Source organism: Marmota marmota, unplaced genomic scaffold (genome assembly GCF_001458135.2).
Source record: "Marmota marmota marmota unplaced genomic scaffold, marMar, whole genome shotgun sequence".
Lineage (NCBI taxonomy): Eukaryota > Metazoa > Chordata > Mammalia > Rodentia > Sciuridae > Marmota > Marmota marmota.
In genome coordinates, this window is record NW_025999943.1 from 10,204,246 (window position 1) to 10,224,551 (window position 20,306).

A 20,306-nucleotide genomic window follows, 5' to 3' on the forward strand; every position below is an offset into this window, starting at 1 on the left:
GCTCCAGATTATGTTTAGTTTTGTTTTTAAAAGTTAAGGCAGACTTTGGTTATAAGTTTAGGGATCATTGTAATGGTATCTTGAAGTTGGGAAGAGAGGTAACACTTCCTGCTCTAGTTTTTTTTTGGAAAGAAAAAAGATTGAAAAATCTTGGGCAGATTTTAGAAGTATCAGGCTATAATGGAGCTATCAAAACATTAATATATATATATGAAGGGAAATCAATGAAAGTTGCGTTGCATATAAAGTCCTTAGATAAAGCTTTGGAAAACCTGTCCTCTGAAAATGGTAAGCACTATTGCAGTGTTGCCAAAGAAGTAATTCCTTGTTTAAAGAAAGTTTATCTTGATCTTAAGGATGGTCTTCTACTGGCTTATGAGTGAGTGCTTATGTGACCGTAAGTTCCATTTGTTGGCAAACTGCACTACAATCAAGTTTTCCTTCCTTTGAGTGGATTGGCTTTAAGCATACGAGAAAGAACTTAGCAATAGCTGCTGTTGCAGCAAATTAGGGAAAAATCATTATCAAGAAACCCAGTTTTGACTAATATCTAATTTTAGCAATTATCTGGCGATCACCCGTTTGATCATTAAGGAAAGTTGAATAATTATTTAGCTTTTGTACCATGGAGAAGGATCTAAGATTGAAACTTAGAAAAAAAATGGGTTCAGTTGATGATTTTTTAAAAAGGTGATTTGTCTTTTAGGGTAGACATGAATACTAAGAAACCTTGTAAAATGTGTTTGTATATTTTATGTCAAATATATTTGATCATTTAGAATGGTATCATGTTAATTGGAACTGTTGTAAATTGCCTACTTAAATCTGTCCTCATAATTTTTTGTAATTGCTTTCTTTTTTGTATTCTTACTTTGATGTAATTTGAAGCATAAAGAATAATTCTGAGAACTTCCGTTTTTGCCAGTTGTTAACATTTTATTCCATTTATTAGTGTACACAAATGTACATTTTTATGTATATGTATATATATACTTAAATATACCTTTATTTTTTCTTTGAACCATTTGAGACCAATTGCAGACATTATGCCTATTTACCTGTGAATATTTCACTGTACATTTTTCTGTGATCAAGAATTTTAAAGGAGCCAGGCGTGGTGGCGCACACCTGTAATCCCAGCGCCTCAGGAGGCTGAGGCAGGAGGATCAAGAGTTCAATTCCAGCCTCAGCAACAGTGGGATGCTTAAGTAACTCAGTGAGACCCTGTCTCTAAATAAAATACAAAATAGGGCTGGGGATGTGGCTCAGTGGTTGAGTGCCCCTGAGTTCAATCCCCCATGTGTGTACACACACACACACACACACACACTCACATACACTGAGTTTTAAAGGGGTTGGTGGTATGGCTCAGTAGCAGAGTTCATGCCTAGCAATTGTTTGGTTCTGGATTTAATCCCCAGTACTTAACAACAGCAACAAATTGTTTTGAAATTGTACTGTTTTAAGAAGTTATGAGAATGTCTTGCAAGATTGTAGGTGCAGTTTTCAATACAAGAAGTTATAGATTTGATAAAATACCATTATCTGCCTTACATTCTGTGTTCAATTTTTGTCATCTGTCTCAATATGCATTTGCCTAAAAATATATATTTGCCTGTTCTGGACATTTTATGTATATAGGATCTCATAATTTATAGTCTTGGTCATTGGCTTAACTTAGTGTAATGTTTCCAAGTTCGTATTGTATATTCTTATCATAGTATATAGCTTACTCTTAGACATAGTGTGCATCTTTAATTACTATTCTGTTCCTCTTTAGTAACACATAGTATTTCATTTTATGGGAACCACTTTGTGTTTATTATTAATCAGTTGATGGGTAGTTGGGTTGTTTTCACTTTTTAACTATTAAGAATAATGTTGCTGCTGGGTTCATTTGAGTACCCTTCTATTCTCAGCTACTCAGAAAGATGAGGCAGGAGAATTGCTTGAGCCCAGAAGTTTCATGTCAACCTGGGCAACATGGGGAGACCCTGTTTCGTTAGCACACAAACAAAAAGAATGCTGTTATGAGTATTTGTGTATGATTTTCATGTGAATTTATGTTTTTGTTTCTCCTATATGTACCAAGGAGTGGAATTGTTGGGTCATATGGTAATTCTATGTGTAACCTTTTGAATAATGGCCAAGTTGTTTTTCAAGGTGGTAGTGCTACATTCTCATTGCCATAGGTGTTATATGACATTACTAATTTCTCCACATCCTAACCAATTCTTTTTTTTAATATTTATTTTTCAATTGTAGTTAGACTCAATACCTTTATTTTATTTATTTTTATATGGTGCTGAGGATCGAATCCAGGGCCTCTCACGTGCTAGGCAAGCGCTCTACCGCTGAGCCACAACCCCAGCTCCTAACCAATTCTTATTACCTTTATTTTTGTTTATAGCTATCCTAGTTGGTGTGAAGGGGTAGCTCATTGTATTTTTCATTGCAATGCTCTAATGATAAATGAGCTTGAGTATCCTTTCCTGTGGTTATTAATCATTTGTATATCTTTGGAGAAACATCTCTTCAGGCCCTTTTTACTTTTTAATTGGTTTATTTGTATTTAAAAATACTGAGTTGCAAGAGTTCCTTTATAATCTAGATGTGTCTAGATATGTCTGTCAGCAGATGTGTGATTTTCAAATATTTTCCATTTTGTCAGTTGTCTTTTTTGCTTTTTAATTGTATTTTATGAAGCCCAGAAATTTTTAGTTTTACGTAATTTTTAAATTTGATGTCATATCTCAAAAACCATTGCTTTGTCCACAGTCACAAAGATTCATGTTTTTGTTTTCTTCTGTGACAGACTTCTTATTTGCCTTTGGTCCACTTTGAGTTAACTTTTATGTGTGGTGTGAGGTATTAATTCAACTTCAGAGTGTCTCAGCAGATAACTGACTATTGAACAGAAAGATTAGAAGAGGTTGGGAAAGTAAGAAATACCTATGGTGCCATGTTGGTCGCTGTCTCTGTTAATATATGTAATACATGCATAAGTTAAGATGTAACTTAGTTGCTCTAACGCTAATTTTCAATTCAAAAATGCAACCATTTGCATTTCAGGAGGTAATTATTTGAATCACTGGTCTATGAGGTTAAATATGCATGTTCAACTTACCTTTATATGTAGGAATTGCACAGTATTTGTTGGTGAATAAAATAATTTGACTGTAGACCAGCATCTATATTAGATTGATTAGAAGGAAATTTGAGGACTTAGCTAAAGATTTTGGAAATTTTTGATGGAGAAGTAGTGTGTAAGTGTGACTATAAAATGTCATTGGGAAAACTAGTTGAAGCTGACTTGGCCAGTGGAACTGGGATATGCAGAGAGATAGTAACAAAAGAATGTAAGGATTAAATATTTAGATATTAACATTTAAGGGCCTTAATGCTGTCATATTTAAATTTTGTTTTATGATATTAGGCTAAGATTTATGTAGATACAAAATTTTACAAAAGAAATCATAGTTCTCTAGTAGAAGAAGCCATGTGTTGGTATGTGTTGCCAGGCTTTCAGCTGGGACATGCCGCCCAGTTGGGCCATTTGGCAGTGTTTGGAGACAAGTTTGCTTGCTGTAACTGGGAGAGTGCTATGGGCAATTAGTGGATAGAGGCCAGGGATATTGCCGAACATGTCACAGTGTGCAGAAGAACCCTACAACATGCAGTTATTGGGTATGAAATGTAAATATTCATCCACACCAAAACTTATACAATAAGCAATATTTTTCATAATTTCAAAAAGTAGGAACAACCCTAATGTTCACTGACTAATAGATGGATAAACAAAATGCAGCAAACACATAAAATAGAATATTGTTTGTCATTTAAAAGGAATGAAGGAAGTTCTGATACATGAAACAATGTGGGTGAACTTTGAAAACATTGTACTGAGAAAAGAAGCCATTCACAAAAGACCTCATGTTGTCTTCCTGCATTTATATGAAAAGTTTAGAACAAGCAAATCAGAGACAAATTAGTGGTTATATAGAATGGGGGGTAGTTGGGAGGACATAGGAGATGATTGCTAAAGCATAAAGAGCTGCTTTCTCAGGTGATGAAAATGTTCTAAAATTAGATTTGTGGTTCTGAATATAGTAAACTATGAATATACAAAAGTTATATGCTTATTGTGAATTATATCTTAGTGAAGCCTTTCAGATGATCTCTTGAGCCTTCCTTATCCTTCATGCTGCTTTGCAGGTCAGCTGCCTCCTGTCAGTGGAATTACATTATAGAGGAGGTTAAGGTTAGAGTTTTGGGAGTCATTCCTGTGATGAGAATATTGAAGCTAAAAAGGAGTGGGAGAGGTCATCCAAAAACAAGCAAAGAGGAGCAGTGTCAGGACCCTTGGTGCAGCAATAGTCAAAAAGCAAGAAGAATCGAAAGAGATGGAGAAGGCCAGTTAACACAGTGGAGGGGAGAACCAGACAAGGAGAATTTGAGAAACAGATGAGAATTCAAACAATAAAGGTGGTCAGTATCATCTGTTACCCAAGGGTAAATTGGAGGGTATTTGCAGTCTACATCTGATATTAGTTAGGTATAGTTGATCATCGGGAGATCTGTTTGTGTTAAGGGACAGGTGCAAAAGCCAAAGCCATACACTTCTGATTGAGTAGTGATTGTAATTAAGTAGAGAATGAAGTGTAGTTATTTCATAGAGCATCAGCTGTGATGGCTTCAGGGAGTGGGAGTTTGGCCAAGGGAAGGTTATGTTTTGTGGTTTAAGTGATCTATTTATTTCCCAAGGGGAGAAGTTAGGATTTAGGAAAGAAAATGTGATATTGTAGTGTTACCAATGATGTGGGTATTGAGATAGGTCAGGCTTACTTGAGGTAGTGAGGAAGGTAAAAAGCCATGTGTTGATAGATGTTGCCAACCTTGATGACCCATGTTCTTAAGGTAATTTGATCAACTTTGTCTAGTTGAAGTAGAGGAATGAAGTGTAGAAATCACTTGGGAGGAAATATTGGGGAATAAGAGTTCCTTTAGACTTCAGGCATAGTTGACTCTGCTGAACTTAACCTATATAACATTTCATAAACATTGTTTAATTTTATAGTTCTGTACTTGTTTGGTGTCCCCCATCCCTCTCCCCTTGCCTGTGATATGACCTGAACTACTCATAGTTACATAACCTGCTGTATCTCACTGTAATCACTGTAACCACCACAGATGAGAAGGTCGTTGGAGTATAAAAGGAAATGAAACTGCCATTTGGCAATTGAACTGCAGCTGATCAGAGGAAAGAGAAGGGAAGATCTTCTAAGGTGTTTGCTACTGCTAGAGCTGTGATATGCAGTTTTTTTTTTTTTTTTTACAAGCTCACAGACTTTTCACTTATTATTTTATATAGTTTAAAATAGTGGAGGAGCAGGGAAGAATCACTGAATGCTAGAAAAAAGTCTCCCTAATGAGCTTTAGTTACATATGACAGTAGAGTTTTTTGACATTTTTATACAAACATGGAATATATCTTTAGGGTCCATCCCAGTCTTTTGGTTGTACATGATGTGGAGATACACTATGGTGTATTTCCTATATATATACATAGGAAAGTTATGTCAGATTCATTCCCCTGTCTTTCCTACTCCCGTCCTTCTTCCTTCCCTTCATTTCCCTTGGTCTAATCCATTGAACTTCTTTTCTTCCCTCTCTCACCCTTTTTGTGTGGTAGCATCCACATATCAGAATATTCAATCTTTGTTGTTTTTTTTTTCTTCTTCTTTCTTCGGATAGGCTTTTTTCCACTTAGCATAGTAGTATCAAGATCCATCCATTTACCAGCATATATCATAAAGCCATTCTTTTTATGGCTGAGTAATATTCCATTATGTATATATGCCACATTTTCTTTATCCATTCATCTGCTGAAGGGTACTAGGTTGCTTTCATAGCTGAGCTATTGTGAATTGAACTGCTGTAAACATTGATGTGGCTGTGTCACTGTAGCATGTTGATTTTAACTCCTTTGGATATATACTGAGAAGTGCTATAACTGGGTCAAATTATGGTTCCATTCCTAGGTTTTGAGGAATCTCCATACTACTTTCCAGAGTGGTTGCACCAATTTGCAGTTTTACCAGCAACTTATGAATGAGCCACCCTTTTCTCCACATCCTTGCCAACATTTATTGTTACTTGTATTCTTGATTGTTGCCATTCGGAATGGAATGAGATGGAAACACAGTGTAGTTTTAATTTACATTTCTCTAATTGCTAGAGATGTTGAACATTTTTAAATATATTTGTTAACCACAAATGTTTCTTCTTTTGTGAAGTGTCTGTTAGTTCATTTGCCCATTTATTCATTGTTATTTGGGTTTTGGGCATTAAGTTTTTGCTCTGAGGTACGGTGGCAAAGATTTTCTCCCATTCTGTAGGCTCTCTGTGTTCTTGATTGTTTCCTTTATTTGCTGTGAAAAAGCTTTTTTAGTTTTGAATTCATCCCATTTATTGATTCTTGATCTTACTTCTTGCACTTTTGGAGTCTTGTTGAGGAAGCTCCTAAGCCAGTAGAGTTAATGTAGCCCCTTTGAACTCTTAGTTTTAGATTCTACATTTTTTAAAAATATTTTTTTAAGTTGTTGATGGACCTTTATTTTGTTCATTTATTTATTTGTGGTGCTGAGAATCAAATCCAGTGCCTCACACATGGAAAGTAAGTGCTCTACTACCAAGCCACAACCCCAGCCCAAGATTCTGCATTTATAAAGTCTACTGAAGATTAGTAAATATTCTTCATTTTATATCAGTTTTAACTTCACAGAGCAGATGAAGTCAGAATTGTCATGTACAGTAATCTTGATCAAGATTTTAAACTCTAATTAAAACAAGTAAACTAAAATGTGTATTTGAGGCATTATGTCTTTTATTAAAACCAGTGTTATTCTTAATTGATGATTCATATTCTGAAACTTGTGTTCAAGCCAGATAGCGGCATGCCTATAATGCCAGCTATTCAGGAGGCTGAGGAGAGTATCACAAGTTCAAGGCCAGTCTGGGTAACTAGCAAGATCTTGTCTGAAAATAAAATAAAAAGCTTTGGGTTGTAGGTCCTCAGTGGAGTACTTTCCTAGCATGTTCAATCCCCTGCATCACCACCACCACAATAAACCCTTTTAGCATTGATATACAAAAGACCAACATAGAGATGACAAAATTTTGAGGCACAAGGAAACTTAGCCTTGTCTCTTTTTAAAAAAGAAAAGCATTGAGATATAATTACGTAACATATAAGTCACATATTTAAAATGTATAGTTACTGTTTTAAGTTTATTCTTAAAAGAGTAACTATACATTTCTTCACCACAAATATTAGAAAATTAGTCATCACCCTAAAAAGAAACCCTGCCCGCTTTAACAGTCATCCTCCCCTTTTCCTCATTCTCTTATCCATTCCCACCCATGTCAACCATTAGTCCACTTTCTATATCTATAAATTTGCCTATTTTGGGCATTTTAATTAAATGGAAATAGACAATACATAGTTTGTAGTCAGTTTTATCTTTCACCTGACATGTTTTCAGGGTGTATCCATGTGGTAACTTGTATCTTTATTTTATTTTGTTCACAAATAATATTTTATTGGATGGATATAACATTTTATTTTTTGTCTGTTCATCCATTGAAGGGCATTTGAATTTTTCACTCTTTTTGAAGGTAGTGACCAGAATATAATAATGCTGCTGTGAAAGTTGATGTACAAGTTTTTGTATGGATATATATTTCATTTTGTTGGGTAAATACCTAGAATTACGGTTGGCTGGGTTGTATGGTAACTACACATTTATTATTTATCATTTGGAGCAAGTCCTTGGCTGTTTTTCATAATAGCGCACCATTTTATATTATCTTTGAAGTGTGTGAGAATTCCAGTTTCTGTCCTCACTAGTAGTTTGTAACTACCCTACTGGGTATGAAGTGATATCTCATTGTGGCTTTTATTTACATTACCTTTGTGGTAAGTGCTAATGAACTTTTCATGTGGTTGTTGACTATTTATATATCTTTGGAGAACTGTGTATTTAGATTTTTTTGTCCAGTTTCTAATTAGGTAGTTTTTCTTTTTGAAATAATTGAATTGTGATGCTCACAGTTCCAGAAGTCTGGGTAACATCAGGAAAAGCCAAGCTTTCCTAAGAATGTTTCAGAAAATGTTACACGGAACGTGGACATTTTGTAGATTCCATAGGCTCCTGGTACTTGCAGCAAAAATCCTGTCATAGCTGTGGGCAGGAAGTGGGAGAAGAGACAGTCAGAGAAGACATGGCTTTCAGAGAAGAGAATATAGAGGATACAAATAGTGCTTAGAATAAGTCAGTTTAAAGTTTGAGCTAAACAAGGTCCTGGAGCAGCTAGTTTGTTCCTGTTTCACTCAGTGCTTTCATAGATTTAAGCCAGGGCTGTTAATTTGCTTTGAGCCAGAAGTGAAAGTGCTGTTGTGACTTTTCTTATGGAGAGTCACCATCTACTTCAAAGTTTGCCACTGAGGGGACAGTTTTGAATATTCAATAGGAAAAATGTTTTAATCTCCCCTCCTCCAAACTTGAGATGTCAGCAGCCACTGAGTAAAAAGATCAGAAGCTCTGGTATGCTATTTATGTTGTTGGTGGGAGGTGATTACAAGAATGATGCTATGATCAGTTTTGAAACCCTCTTTTAGGATCAATTGGGAAAGTCAAACAGTGCATGAATTTTGTGGTTGGATTTTTGAAATTAGGTGAATTAATTTTTTGATTTTCCTTCAAAGGGAAAGTTTGCACTTTTGTTTTGCAAGTTCCAAAACATCTGTGAAGTTGATTTTGAGAATGTGAATAATGAGCTTCTGTGGCATAGTTTTTCTGAGCTTCTGGTCTTTCTTATACCACTTAGCAATATTCAGAAATTGAAAGGCAAGTTATTTTCATGGTGTATCTTTTCCTTCTTACTGGTGCTTCTGATAGTGGCAGTGCAATAGTCACCAGTGGCAAAGAAAGTTCCCTCTAGAGATTGGCCTGCCATGCCTTACACCATAGGGCATAAACACACCTTCTGTTTTTACTATGTTAAGAATAGTTTCTTACTTGTCACACATGTGCTGCAAAGTTAAGTGCACAGGGTGCAGCCACTGAAATTAGGAATTGAGATGTCAGAAATGAATGTTTTTTAGAAACTGAAATTGTTTTCTCTGAGGAAAAATGTATTATGTTTAAATCTTTAATATTAGTCATCTTAAGTATAATATTTAAGTGTGCTTTTCAGCTACTGTCTTCTGTTCTTTCCAGGCATAACTGAATTCTAACCACTGGAAATGATGTGAATCAATGTGTTAAGTAAATGTTCTTTTTTAAAAAATGATTGCATTCAATTTTTAATGTCAAGAATAAGGGAGAGTGGGGCTGGGATTATGGCTCAGTGGTAGAGCACTTGCCTGGCAGGTGTGAGGCACTGGGTTTGATTCTCAGTACCACATAAAAATAAATAAATAAAATAAAAGTATTATGTCTGTTTACAACTAAAAAAATTTTTTTGAAAAAAAGAATAATGGGGAGTGTTGGTTAGATAACTACTAACGATGCTCCTTCATTTTGCTACTTCTAGAAAGAGGATGGATTCTAAAAAGATTTTGATGAATGGAAAAAAATTAATTTTTTAAAGTTCCTTATACTAGTTCTAGGTACAAGTCCCTTAGCAACTGTAAAACTTTGATGATGTCCAATTTATCTGTATTTTATTGTTTGTGCTTTTGGTGTCATATTTAAGATGGCTTTGCCTAATTAAAGTCACAAAGATGTACTCTTATATTTTCTTCAAAGAGTTTTATGATTTTGACTCTTAAAACTTAAATTCAGGTCTGTCGTTTTTTAGTAAATTTTTATATTTGGCATAAAGTAGGTGTTCAAATTCTTTATTTTGTATATGAATATCCTGTTGTTCCAGTCTCATTTATTGAAAACAGTATTCTTTCCAAATTGAATTGTTTTGGCCCCCTTTTGGAAGTTTATTTGAGTATAAATGTTGAAGGTTTATTTATGCCTCTCAGTTCAATCCATTGGTCTGTGTCTGTTTTATGCCAGTACCATCCTGTCTTTATTATTGTGACTGTGGTAAGTTTTGAAATTGAGAGTGTCAGCTTCATTCTTCTGTTTCAAGATTATTTTGTTTATGTTCCTTATATTTTCATATGAAATTTAGTTTATCAACTTATCAAAGTCGCAAAAACCAAATCTGTGGAATTTTGATAGGGATTACTTTGTGATTAGCTTGTTAAGATTTTTACAAGTGATCTTTGAACAGTTTTTATAGTTTAAAAAGAACTTTCGTTAAATTTATTCGTTAAGTATTTTATTCTTAAGTCAATTATAAATGGAGTTTTTTTTTTTTGCAGGGGGAGGCAGAACTGGGAATTGAACTTGGCCTCTCACTAAATGGAGTCTTTTTTTTTAAAATATATTTTTTAGTTGTAGATGGATATAATATCTTTATTTTTTTTATTTTTATGTGGTGCTGAGAATCAAACCCAGTGCCTCACACATGTGAGGCAGGCAATCTACCATTGAGCTACAGCCCCAGCTCTGGAGTTGGTTTTTTTTTTTTTAACTGTTGCTTTCATATTGTTAGTTGCAAGTAAATAGAAATGATTTTTTTTTTGTAGTTGATCTTGTGTCTGTTATCTTGCCGAATTCATTTGTTAACTCTAGTGGCATGTTTAGGGTTCTTTTCTTTATTTTCTACATACATGATTATGTCATGTCATCTGTAAACCTTCCTCCCTCCCTCTCCCCCCTTTTGTACTGGGGATTGAACATTTAACCAACTGTGCCACATCCCCAGCCCTTTTTATTTTTTATTTTGGGACAGGGTCTCACTAATTTGCTTATGGTCTCGCTAAGTTGCCGAGGCTGGCTTTGAACTTGAGATCCTCCTGTCTCAGCTTACACCATTGTGCCTAGCTATAAATCATTATTTCTTAAATGATTTCTATATGTAGGTTTCCTGTGTACAGAAGATGATTTATGAAAGCATCCATCCAACTAGGCCTGGGTTGTGCAAAGTCCATAGCTCTTGGGATCCGTTAGATGTTAAAATTACCCTTCACACCAGTGAACTAATTTCTTTGGCCTTTGTGTACCCATCTCTGTTGAAAGGCAAAACTCTTCTGCTACTTACTTTATTTTAGATTATTGTCCATCAAAAGTGTCTTGTTCTGCGATTCTCTGTCTTAAATGATCTCATTCTAAAATAGGCTTTGAAGGTCCTGGATGGTCTTTATCTCTACTTCCTTTTAGATCTTTCCTCCATGCTCTTTCTGGTCACACTTACAGGCTAGGTTTCCTTCTGCCCTGGCACCTTTGCCCATGGTGTTTTCTTTGCCTGGATAGATTTTCCCTGTCCTTGCCCCAGTCACCCACTACTCATACTTCAGCTGTGTACCCTGGACTAGATCAGCTTTCTTTGGCTGTGGCTTCATAGCATGTCATATGTGATTTCTTCTCATTTGGCTTACTCACTTCTTGGTTGCTATTTTATTTGTTAGTTTATTTAAGTATTATTAAGTAATATCTGTTACCCATTTTACAAAGCTTTATGAAAGCATGGATTATGCTTTTGCTCACTGAATTGTAAACAACTACACAGATGTTTAACAAATAATCATTGAAGGAAGGCAGTTTAGAAGTGTTAGGACAGTTCTTGGATGTGTGTTTATGTAGTAGTTCACCTGGTGCCCATAAATGCTTATGGGTTTTGGCAGTGGCAGTGGTAAATGACAGTATCATTTTGTAATAACAGTGTTTGGCAGGTATATTGGCTTTAGTAATATTTCTTTTTTTAGTTTGGTTATAATCACTCTTATTGGCATTCAATTTTTGTGGATATGATTTGGTTTTAGTTAAAGAAGATTTTTCCTCTCTAGAGGTAAGTTCATTGGATCATGAATTGGTAGTGGAAAACAGAAGCAGTCATCTAAATTTGAGGTTTTCATTCAGGCCAAACTCAATCTTAGGAGGCAAGGCTTGAGAAAGTGAGGTAGTACTCATCTATTTTAAGAACTTTTTTGATTGCTTGGGCCAAATGTGCCGCAGTCCGGCTGCAGCAAAATAACCGGGGGTGACGAGCAACTTGTGTACATTGATACAGCAGGAGTGGGAGCCGTTTATTGTAGGACAGGAGGGGTATATATACATTCCACACAGCTTATCTTAATTAACATAAACTAGATACAGCAGTCAACCAATAAGGAATCTCCACACTTAATGGCTCGCTGGCATTACTTCACAAACCACTCCCTCTGCAAAATGCCAGGCGCCATCTTGACTTGTTTACAGACTGTAACATTTCCCCCTTTTGTTTAATTTAAATATCTATCAGATTGGACTCATTGGTTCTTTGCTGTGCCAGAGAAATAGCAGTTTTTAATTTTTTGAAAAATTAATGATGAAAAAGGTTAAATATTTAAGAAGAGAAAGTGGACTTTCTCTTGCTCCTGAAGTAGTTTAAAAAAGAATATAGAAAGATGGAGAGATTAAAGTATTCATTGCTTTGGAAAATGTCCATTGTTATTGCAACATCTCCCTAGATTGTAAAATACTAATAAGAATAGGCAATGGAAATTTTCAGACTGTCCACATTTGCTCAAGGATGATTTGTAGGTATTGTATGACTCATTTAATTTTTTTTAACTGTCAGTCACCACCACAAAATATTTTTACTAAAGGTGTTAGTAAATGAACAAGAACTTATTTTCATATATAAAGTCCTGTGTTATTTCCAAAGATTACAGTTCTCCTCTTCAAAGTAAGATGTATGTACTTGTGGCACATGCATGTAATTCCATCTACTTGGGAACCTGATGCAGGAGGATTGGAATTTCATCCAGTCTGGGCAACTTAGCAAGACCCTGTCTCAAAATTAAAAAGAGAGGTGGGACTGAAGATATGGCCCAGTGGTAGAGCTCTTGCTGCCTAAAGCTCTGGGTTCAATTCCAATACCACTCAATAAAACAAACAAACAAAACCTCCTACTGATTATACTGTCTGTGTTGGAGAACTTGAGACCAAAGACTTAATAGGATTATCCAATGATAGTCAGTAGCAGGGTGCCATTAAGCTTGTGCTTCTGGCTATTGGCCTAGTGTGTGTTTGTTTCTGGTTATACACTTCTAGAATAGGACATAAGTGTATTTCTTATAAGTGTGTTTCTCAGAAGTTGGTGGGCTTTCCTAAATGGAAAATTTTAGAGCTAGAGCTAGATAGTGTCTTCGTGGAGAGGAAGCAGGGAATAGGGAGTTAATTCTTCACTGTTTTATGGTACAGTAGAATTTGCATGTTACTGTAACTGATTTTCCAGGGGATTAAGGTGGCACTGAGCTTAGAAGAATGGTTAAGTTTTAACACCTCAGAGCTGGATCCCTTGCTGGAACCCTGGCTAAGAAGAAACCATTGTATAACTCCTGGAAACCATTGTATAACTTAATGGTAGTGAAACATGGGAAAATAAAGATTGGATGTGTATGACAAATTTTTAAAAAGATATAGAAATAGGATTCTTAAAAGAGAACAATTTTATTTGACTATCTTATTGGTGGAATTGTGGGTTTTTGTTGTTACAAAGAAATGAATTCTCTGATACAAAATACATATTAAATGAGTTAAGTCTTTGCTTTAGAAAAATGTATAAATGTATTTCTTGACCATAGCCCAAGAACTTTCTGAATTTACCCTTAATTTGAATTTTGGTAAAATAATAGCTGTTTAATCAATGCCAATATGTTGTGATATCTGATAAATCTGAGTATAATATTTGTATAAAAAGTATAATATTTGTAATAAAATATTACTTATAATAGTTCATTGTCAAGTTGCTCTTTTATTGGTGACATATTTGTTTTAAAAAGATAAAAATATGATATCCAGATATTATAGCATATTAAAGTAATGTCTATAAGCCAAGACTTATACAATTTTTTTTAAAATATATTTTTAATTGTAGATGGACACACCTTTATTTTAATTATTTATTTTTGTGTGATGCTAGGATTGACCTCAGTGCCTCACATGTGCTAGACAAGCATTGTACCACTGAGACATAACCCCAGCCCAAGACTTATAAAACTTTTTAAAAGGAAACTATTGTTTTAGTAAAAATGAAATGATAACCTTTAAATAATTTTTGAAAATAATGTTCTAAGAATTGAAGTGCTAAATTTTTTAATTCTGATGATAGTGGTTTTGTTTTTAAAAAAGTATTCTACATTAAGAATTATCTGGGAAAGAAATGGTATTTTTATTGGTGCATTACAGTTGTATGTATCGATGGGAAGGAATGGTATTTTTGAGATTTCTAATGCTTGTATACAGGAATATTTGGGAATTCCAAGTTAAAAATTGAATTACCTTAGTTCTTTAAATTTGTTATATTCATTATTACTTTTTTTTTTTTTAAACATAATACCATTATTTTGTTTAGTTTGTTTATGTGGTGGTGCTGGTGATTGAACCCAGTGCCTCACACAATGCTAGGCAAGCGCTCTACTACTGAGCCATAATCCCAGCTCATTACATTGTTCTTTTTATTGTTTTAATGTTTAGCTTTTCATTTCAATGTCGCTATAAAAGTTATATTGTTTCTACATTTTTGTTATGAAAAAATGGTGTTCTTAGTGGCACGCTATGTTGACTGATAAAAAGAAGGTGGTTAGGTCTGCAGGGTTGTTCAGTGTAGATTTTTTGGCGAAAATAAGTGCAGCCTCTACATGGTGCATTTCAAGTGTACTTTCTTAATAGAGAGGAAATGTCATGCCAGAAAAAATTCTTTCCAGATTTGGAGTTAAAGTGAAAAACAAAACTTACATGAACCTTAAAATAATTAAGGAGAAGAGTCTTTTCTGATAGGTATCAGACATAAAATTCATAAATCTCCTCATGCTTTTGGCCATATGTAAGAAATTCAGATCTTAATATTCTGTTCATCAGTTTTGTAAACAATTTTAAGCATTCAGATTGGTCATTAAAGATAGTGTGTTTTAAAAACAGACCATGATCAGGAGAGCCTGAAGACAAGATTTAAAGAAGTAAGATTTGATGATTTTGAACAGGACTTTTAGGTGAGAAGTTGCAGTGAATTCCATTTCATATTTGGAAAAGCCTTCTCTCTGACCCCCTTAATATGAATAACTGGGATGCAGAAGTATTTGTGGATTATTTACTTTTTATAATGAATAAAAAAGGCAGAGAATTATATAAGAACCTACATTTTGGTTTAGTTTCCTTTAATAAATCTTTGTGTTCTTCTCTTACATACTTAAAAGCTTTGTTGCACTCCTTGCTGAATGTCACTGGCAGGCTTAGAATGCGGGAGTCACGTGGAATAAATTTTTCTGTATTTCTAAAAGTAGCAAAACCCATACATATTAGTTCCTTTGCTTTTGCCACCCCACTTCTCCTATACTTGAACTGACTGGAGCTTGGAGAGTTTAGCTTTCTCCTGTGGTTACAACACATGAAGTATTTGCCTTCTTACCCTGAAGCTTTGTGCTGTCTGCTAGCCACTAAAATGGTGTAGGGTTTGCTCTGAAACCTGCCATTTTATTGTGATTGTGTGAACCCATTTGGTACACATCTATAGTTCTGAGACCAGCCTGGGTAAGACAGTGAGGACCCATATCATAAGTAAGTAAATAAATAAGTGAATGAAATCATGACACCTTTTATAAGCACATAGAATTTTAACTCAAAATTTTCCTCATTGAAGATGTTTAGCGATTATGAACATATATTTTGTATGTTATATTTGGATATTCAAAAAGTAAGCAATTTAATACCATTTTAATATCAGATTGCAAATTCCTAGGAACTAAAACTAGATTGGCATAATTCTCACAATTTTGCTCTACACAGTATTTAATATAGCTTAGTAAATAAATTTCATTCCTGAACAATTTATATACCAAAAGTTACTTTTTAATTAAATAAATGGCACATTGATAAATAAGGATAATGAAAATGGAGAAGTATAAATGGAATAGTTTTCCATTTTTATGAAGTAGAATCAGAGGATTTATTTTATGTACTAAAGCTCCTTTCTTCCTTTATTATGGAAAATTTCAAAGATAGATTCCAAATAGAATACCTGATTTCAACAGCTATAAGTTCACAGCCAGTCTTGTTTCTTGTATACTCTGCCAGCCCTAGAGTATATTGAAGCAAATACTAGATGTCAGAAAAATTTCACCCATAAATACTTCAGTTTCTGTAGGAGATAATTAAACCATTTTTTCAACATGGAAAAAGATCTAGTATCCAAGTAGTATATTGTATTGTGTGAAAACAGGTGCCTCCTAAGAAAATTAACTCACTGTAACTCTCAGTGTTCATTGTTCCCTATCCCACCTTTAAAATTCAGGTTTAACCTTACCTTTGATCTCTGACTCTTTCCCTGCACCCCCACAAGGGGGCAGTAAAGGAAGAGAAAAGTGAAGTTTACGTGAACCTGATTTGGGTTTCATTTTTGTTAATCCAGTTAATGGAGTTGCAGAACATTTCAGGAGTGATTTTTTAGAAGCAACTCAGTGTTCCTTCCCACTTTTCAGAGAGAAAATGTTAACTTTCTTAAAAAGGGGTTAAGCTGACTTCAAAAAATATTTTCTGAGTCATTGTCAGCCTTTAATTTTCTTTGTGAATACTTCTAAAAATAATGATTTGGGCTTTAGTGAAAATATTGTGTTTGAATTTATACCTAATTTCTTTTTCTTTTTCTCTCTCTCTCTCTCTCTCTCTCTCTCTCTCTCTCTCTCCTTCCTTCCTTCCTTCCTTCCTTCCTTCCTTCCATCCTTCCTTCCTTCCTTCCTTCCTTCCTTCCTTCCTTACTAACTGTAGTCTTAGATAACTATTGTTAAAATTTCTCATTGAATGATGTGGATGTTTCCTAGAGGTATTTGAGCTGGACATTGATTAGCAATGCAAGGGGCATAATACTATCTTTATCCCTAAACAGCTTTCCCATTTTTCTAAAAAGCCTCATTGAGTGAATTATAGTTACAAACACCTACAAATTTATAGATATGTTGCTTTATTTATAGTAAAAACAGTATTCCATTTGAAGCATGTTTGATACCTGAATAGCCTATAAATTTCTGTGTAGTCTGGGGATGTTAAATAAGTATAAAGTTTTATGCCAACTGATTAGTTCTTTGTTTGGACTTAATATTTGGTACTATGATATGGGAGTGTTTTTCCTCTTAAGTATGATATGAGTTTATTCTTGCCTTTTTTTTTAAAATTTCCCAGTGAATGTATTTCTTTTGGAAAAATTGCTTATTTTTCCAAATGGGCTATATATCGTTAACTGTTAAAAGTATTGGGGAAATGATGGGACAAATGTGCAGAAATTGATTCTTCTTTTTGTGTGTCTTGGCTTCTGTTTGCAAGTCGTGTTTTTTTCTTTTGTTGCCACCATGGAGTTCTCTGATTATCAGAGTTCGCATATCCCTATAGCATGACACATAATTACTATGAAACTGGTATCTTGCATTCCTATAGCATTCTTTTTTTTTTTTCTTTCAGCGCTTAATGCCTTTTATTCCTTAGCTTCATGCATGAATTATGTGGCATATGTGAAGAGGCTTGAACTGTTTCCATTGCATTCTTTCTGGATGGCTCCTGTTATATTTAGGGTATACTTATACTTTAGACAAAGTAAGAATGTTATTGTTGTTGACCTTGACACCAGATAACTGGGCAGACATTATATAGCTATGTTTGAATCCTCACAAAATGTGCTGTTGAAGCCAACAGAGTCCTGGCGGGAGACTCTTCTGGACAGCAGAGTTATGGAACTTTTCTTCACAGTAAGTGTTAGTCTTCATTTCTGATAGCAAGGGCCATGGAAAAGAGGAAATGCCTTTGTATTTTTAAATAGAACAGGACAATTGCTTTTCTCCTTTATAATCCTTTCATTAATATATTTGCCTAAATAAATTACATAAAAAGGTTCTTGCTTATTTACAAAATATATTGTGAATTATTAAGGGTTTGGTATCCTAGAGCTTCTCAGACTTTTTACACTCTTAAAAGTTGAGTATCCCAAAGAGCTTTAGTTTAGCTTATGTTTAACCATAGCTATTATATTTGCTTTATTAAAAATTCAAGCTAACTTTGAAAAATAATTTATTAATTCATTTTTAAAAAACCCAGAGCCTTTGCATAGTAACGGCATAGTCATAACATTTTAATGAACAAATAAACATTTGTTTTTGAAAACAAAAAATATTTTGTGAGAAGAGTAACATTGTTTTACTTTCTTTTTTGTTTCCTTTGTATTTTTACAAATCTCTAAAGTCTGGCTAAATAGAAGACAATAGATTTTCTTGTCTCATTTGCATTCAGTTGGTATTCTGTATCATGTGGCCTTATGCATTTGAGACAGTGAGACTGGAAAAGGCAGGTACTGTGTTTATACTATGAAAGCAGTTTTGCTCTCACAGACAAATGGCAGGATCTTAGGAACCTTTAGTGATCTCCAGCCACACTTAGAGATATGTCTTTGAACAGACCTCCACTACTACAGAACAGCATAAGAGCTGGGTTAAGTTAGTATTATTTAATAGCAATTTATTTCAAGTATAAATTTAAATACTCCTCATTATTTTTGGTTAGATACAAGAAATAAGCAGTATATTCATATTTGCCAAAAAGTTTCCCTAGTAGAATTTAAAAAACAAAAAGTATGTGTGTGTTGGGTGCTAATTTGCAGTTATAGGATGAATACACTAGTTAGTTAGATATGATGACTTGGACAAAAATCCAAATAAAGACCAATTAAAAAAGAAAGCTAGCTTGCTGAATTCCAACCGTTATAGTTTCTTACCTTCTTTTGTATTTTGAAAATATTATGCATAAGCATAATATTGTAGTTCTGCAGTATATATTTTAAAATACATGGAACAAGGTTATCCACCCTGAGCATTAATCGCCTAATATTTTTTTTTGTTTTAAATCAGAGAAATGATGACTAAAACACTATCAAGATCAAAGAGATAATTGTAACTAAAATGTAAAACTATTGCCTGCCTCATCTGACAGGAATTGTTTTAATAGGGGTCCAAGTTCACTTCTTTGTATTATTCACTGGACTGAAAGTAGATCCCACTCCAGCAGTTTTTGAAAAGGTGAAAAACTTGTCGGCAATACTGGAAACAACTCCACCAAATCTGAACAGCTGTCTAGACAAACCAGACAGCTGCTCCTGTCAGCTGTGAACTACCACATGCAAATAACTTTTGAATTTGAAAATTAACCCTTTTTGACTTTGTTATTTTAGCAGTTTTATTTGTGCCTTTTCATTTAAACAGTTTATAAACAATTTAATTTTGTAATAATTTTGTCACAAAAATCATAATGGCTCACTTTTCTATTTAATTTGATTTTTGTTAAATTCAGTTTCACTTATGTGAATTCATTGCCTAATTTAAAGCACTTTTCCAGTGTACATCACTATTATGGTAGATTTGAATAGATATACATAAATATACCCTCACATGAGGTCAAGACTAATTTGTTGATTACATTTGAAATTTGGAGTATTTTTGGTTGCCTTGTGCCCCTCAGAAATTTATAAACGTCTTGACTTTTCTTTCTCCATAAGGTCTTAGGGAAAAATCCCAGTATTACTAGGTTTTCCTCCTGCTTTTTTTTTTTTTTTTGACAGATTCTACCTGATCTTGCTTATGGTCTTTTCTTTCTTTGCTCATTGCATAAATATTGGTGTTCTTATCTTAGTTTCCAACTTTGCTGACTTTATACACTTTCTTGGGGCTGTTGCTTCCACGCGTAGGACTTTAGGCACCATTTCACTGATGACTTCCAAATCTATATTCAGCACAGGCTGCTTCAGATTCCCAGAGCTTCGTAATCCCAAGTGCTTACTGGATATTTCAATTTGGATGGACCACAGACTTCTCACATTTAACATGTTCCAGTAGAATTTGTCATCTTACTAACTTGCTTTCTTGTCTTGATGAATAGCCTCACTTAACTGCTCTGGGAGTCCTGCTAGACCTGCTCCTCTTATCCCTCACCTCTTTCCTTTATTCAAGTGATGAATTCAGTTTTTAATTGAAATACAAGTTTGTGTGTAAGGAAACTCTTTTTGTAGTGTGGACATTAGAAGAAGGGCAAGAATATATAAGAATTGTTTATCATGAATTTTATGATATTTTGGGGAAAATAAATTAAGCTTGCACAATATAGGCAGCTCCAAAGATAGTAAACTTTACATTGTCAAGGACAGTTAATTTTACATTATCAACATTA

At 34.2% G+C, this 20,306-nt stretch overlaps 1 protein-coding gene and 1 pseudogene across 1 annotated transcript in view; both read left to right on the forward strand.

The window, feature by feature from the left end:
* Xpo4 (exportin 4) overlaps positions 1-20,306 on the forward strand; it is a 112,944-nt gene that overhangs the window by 53,983 nt on the left and 38,655 nt on the right. The window contains exon 7 of the mRNA XM_015499309.2: positions 17,730-17,842. Within this exon, the coding sequence (XP_015354795.1) occupies positions 17,730-17,842 (113 nt within the window). The remainder of the gene's footprint in view (positions 1-17,729; positions 17,843-20,306) is intronic.
* LOC125616346 lies at positions 8,158-10,454 on the forward strand (annotated as a pseudogene).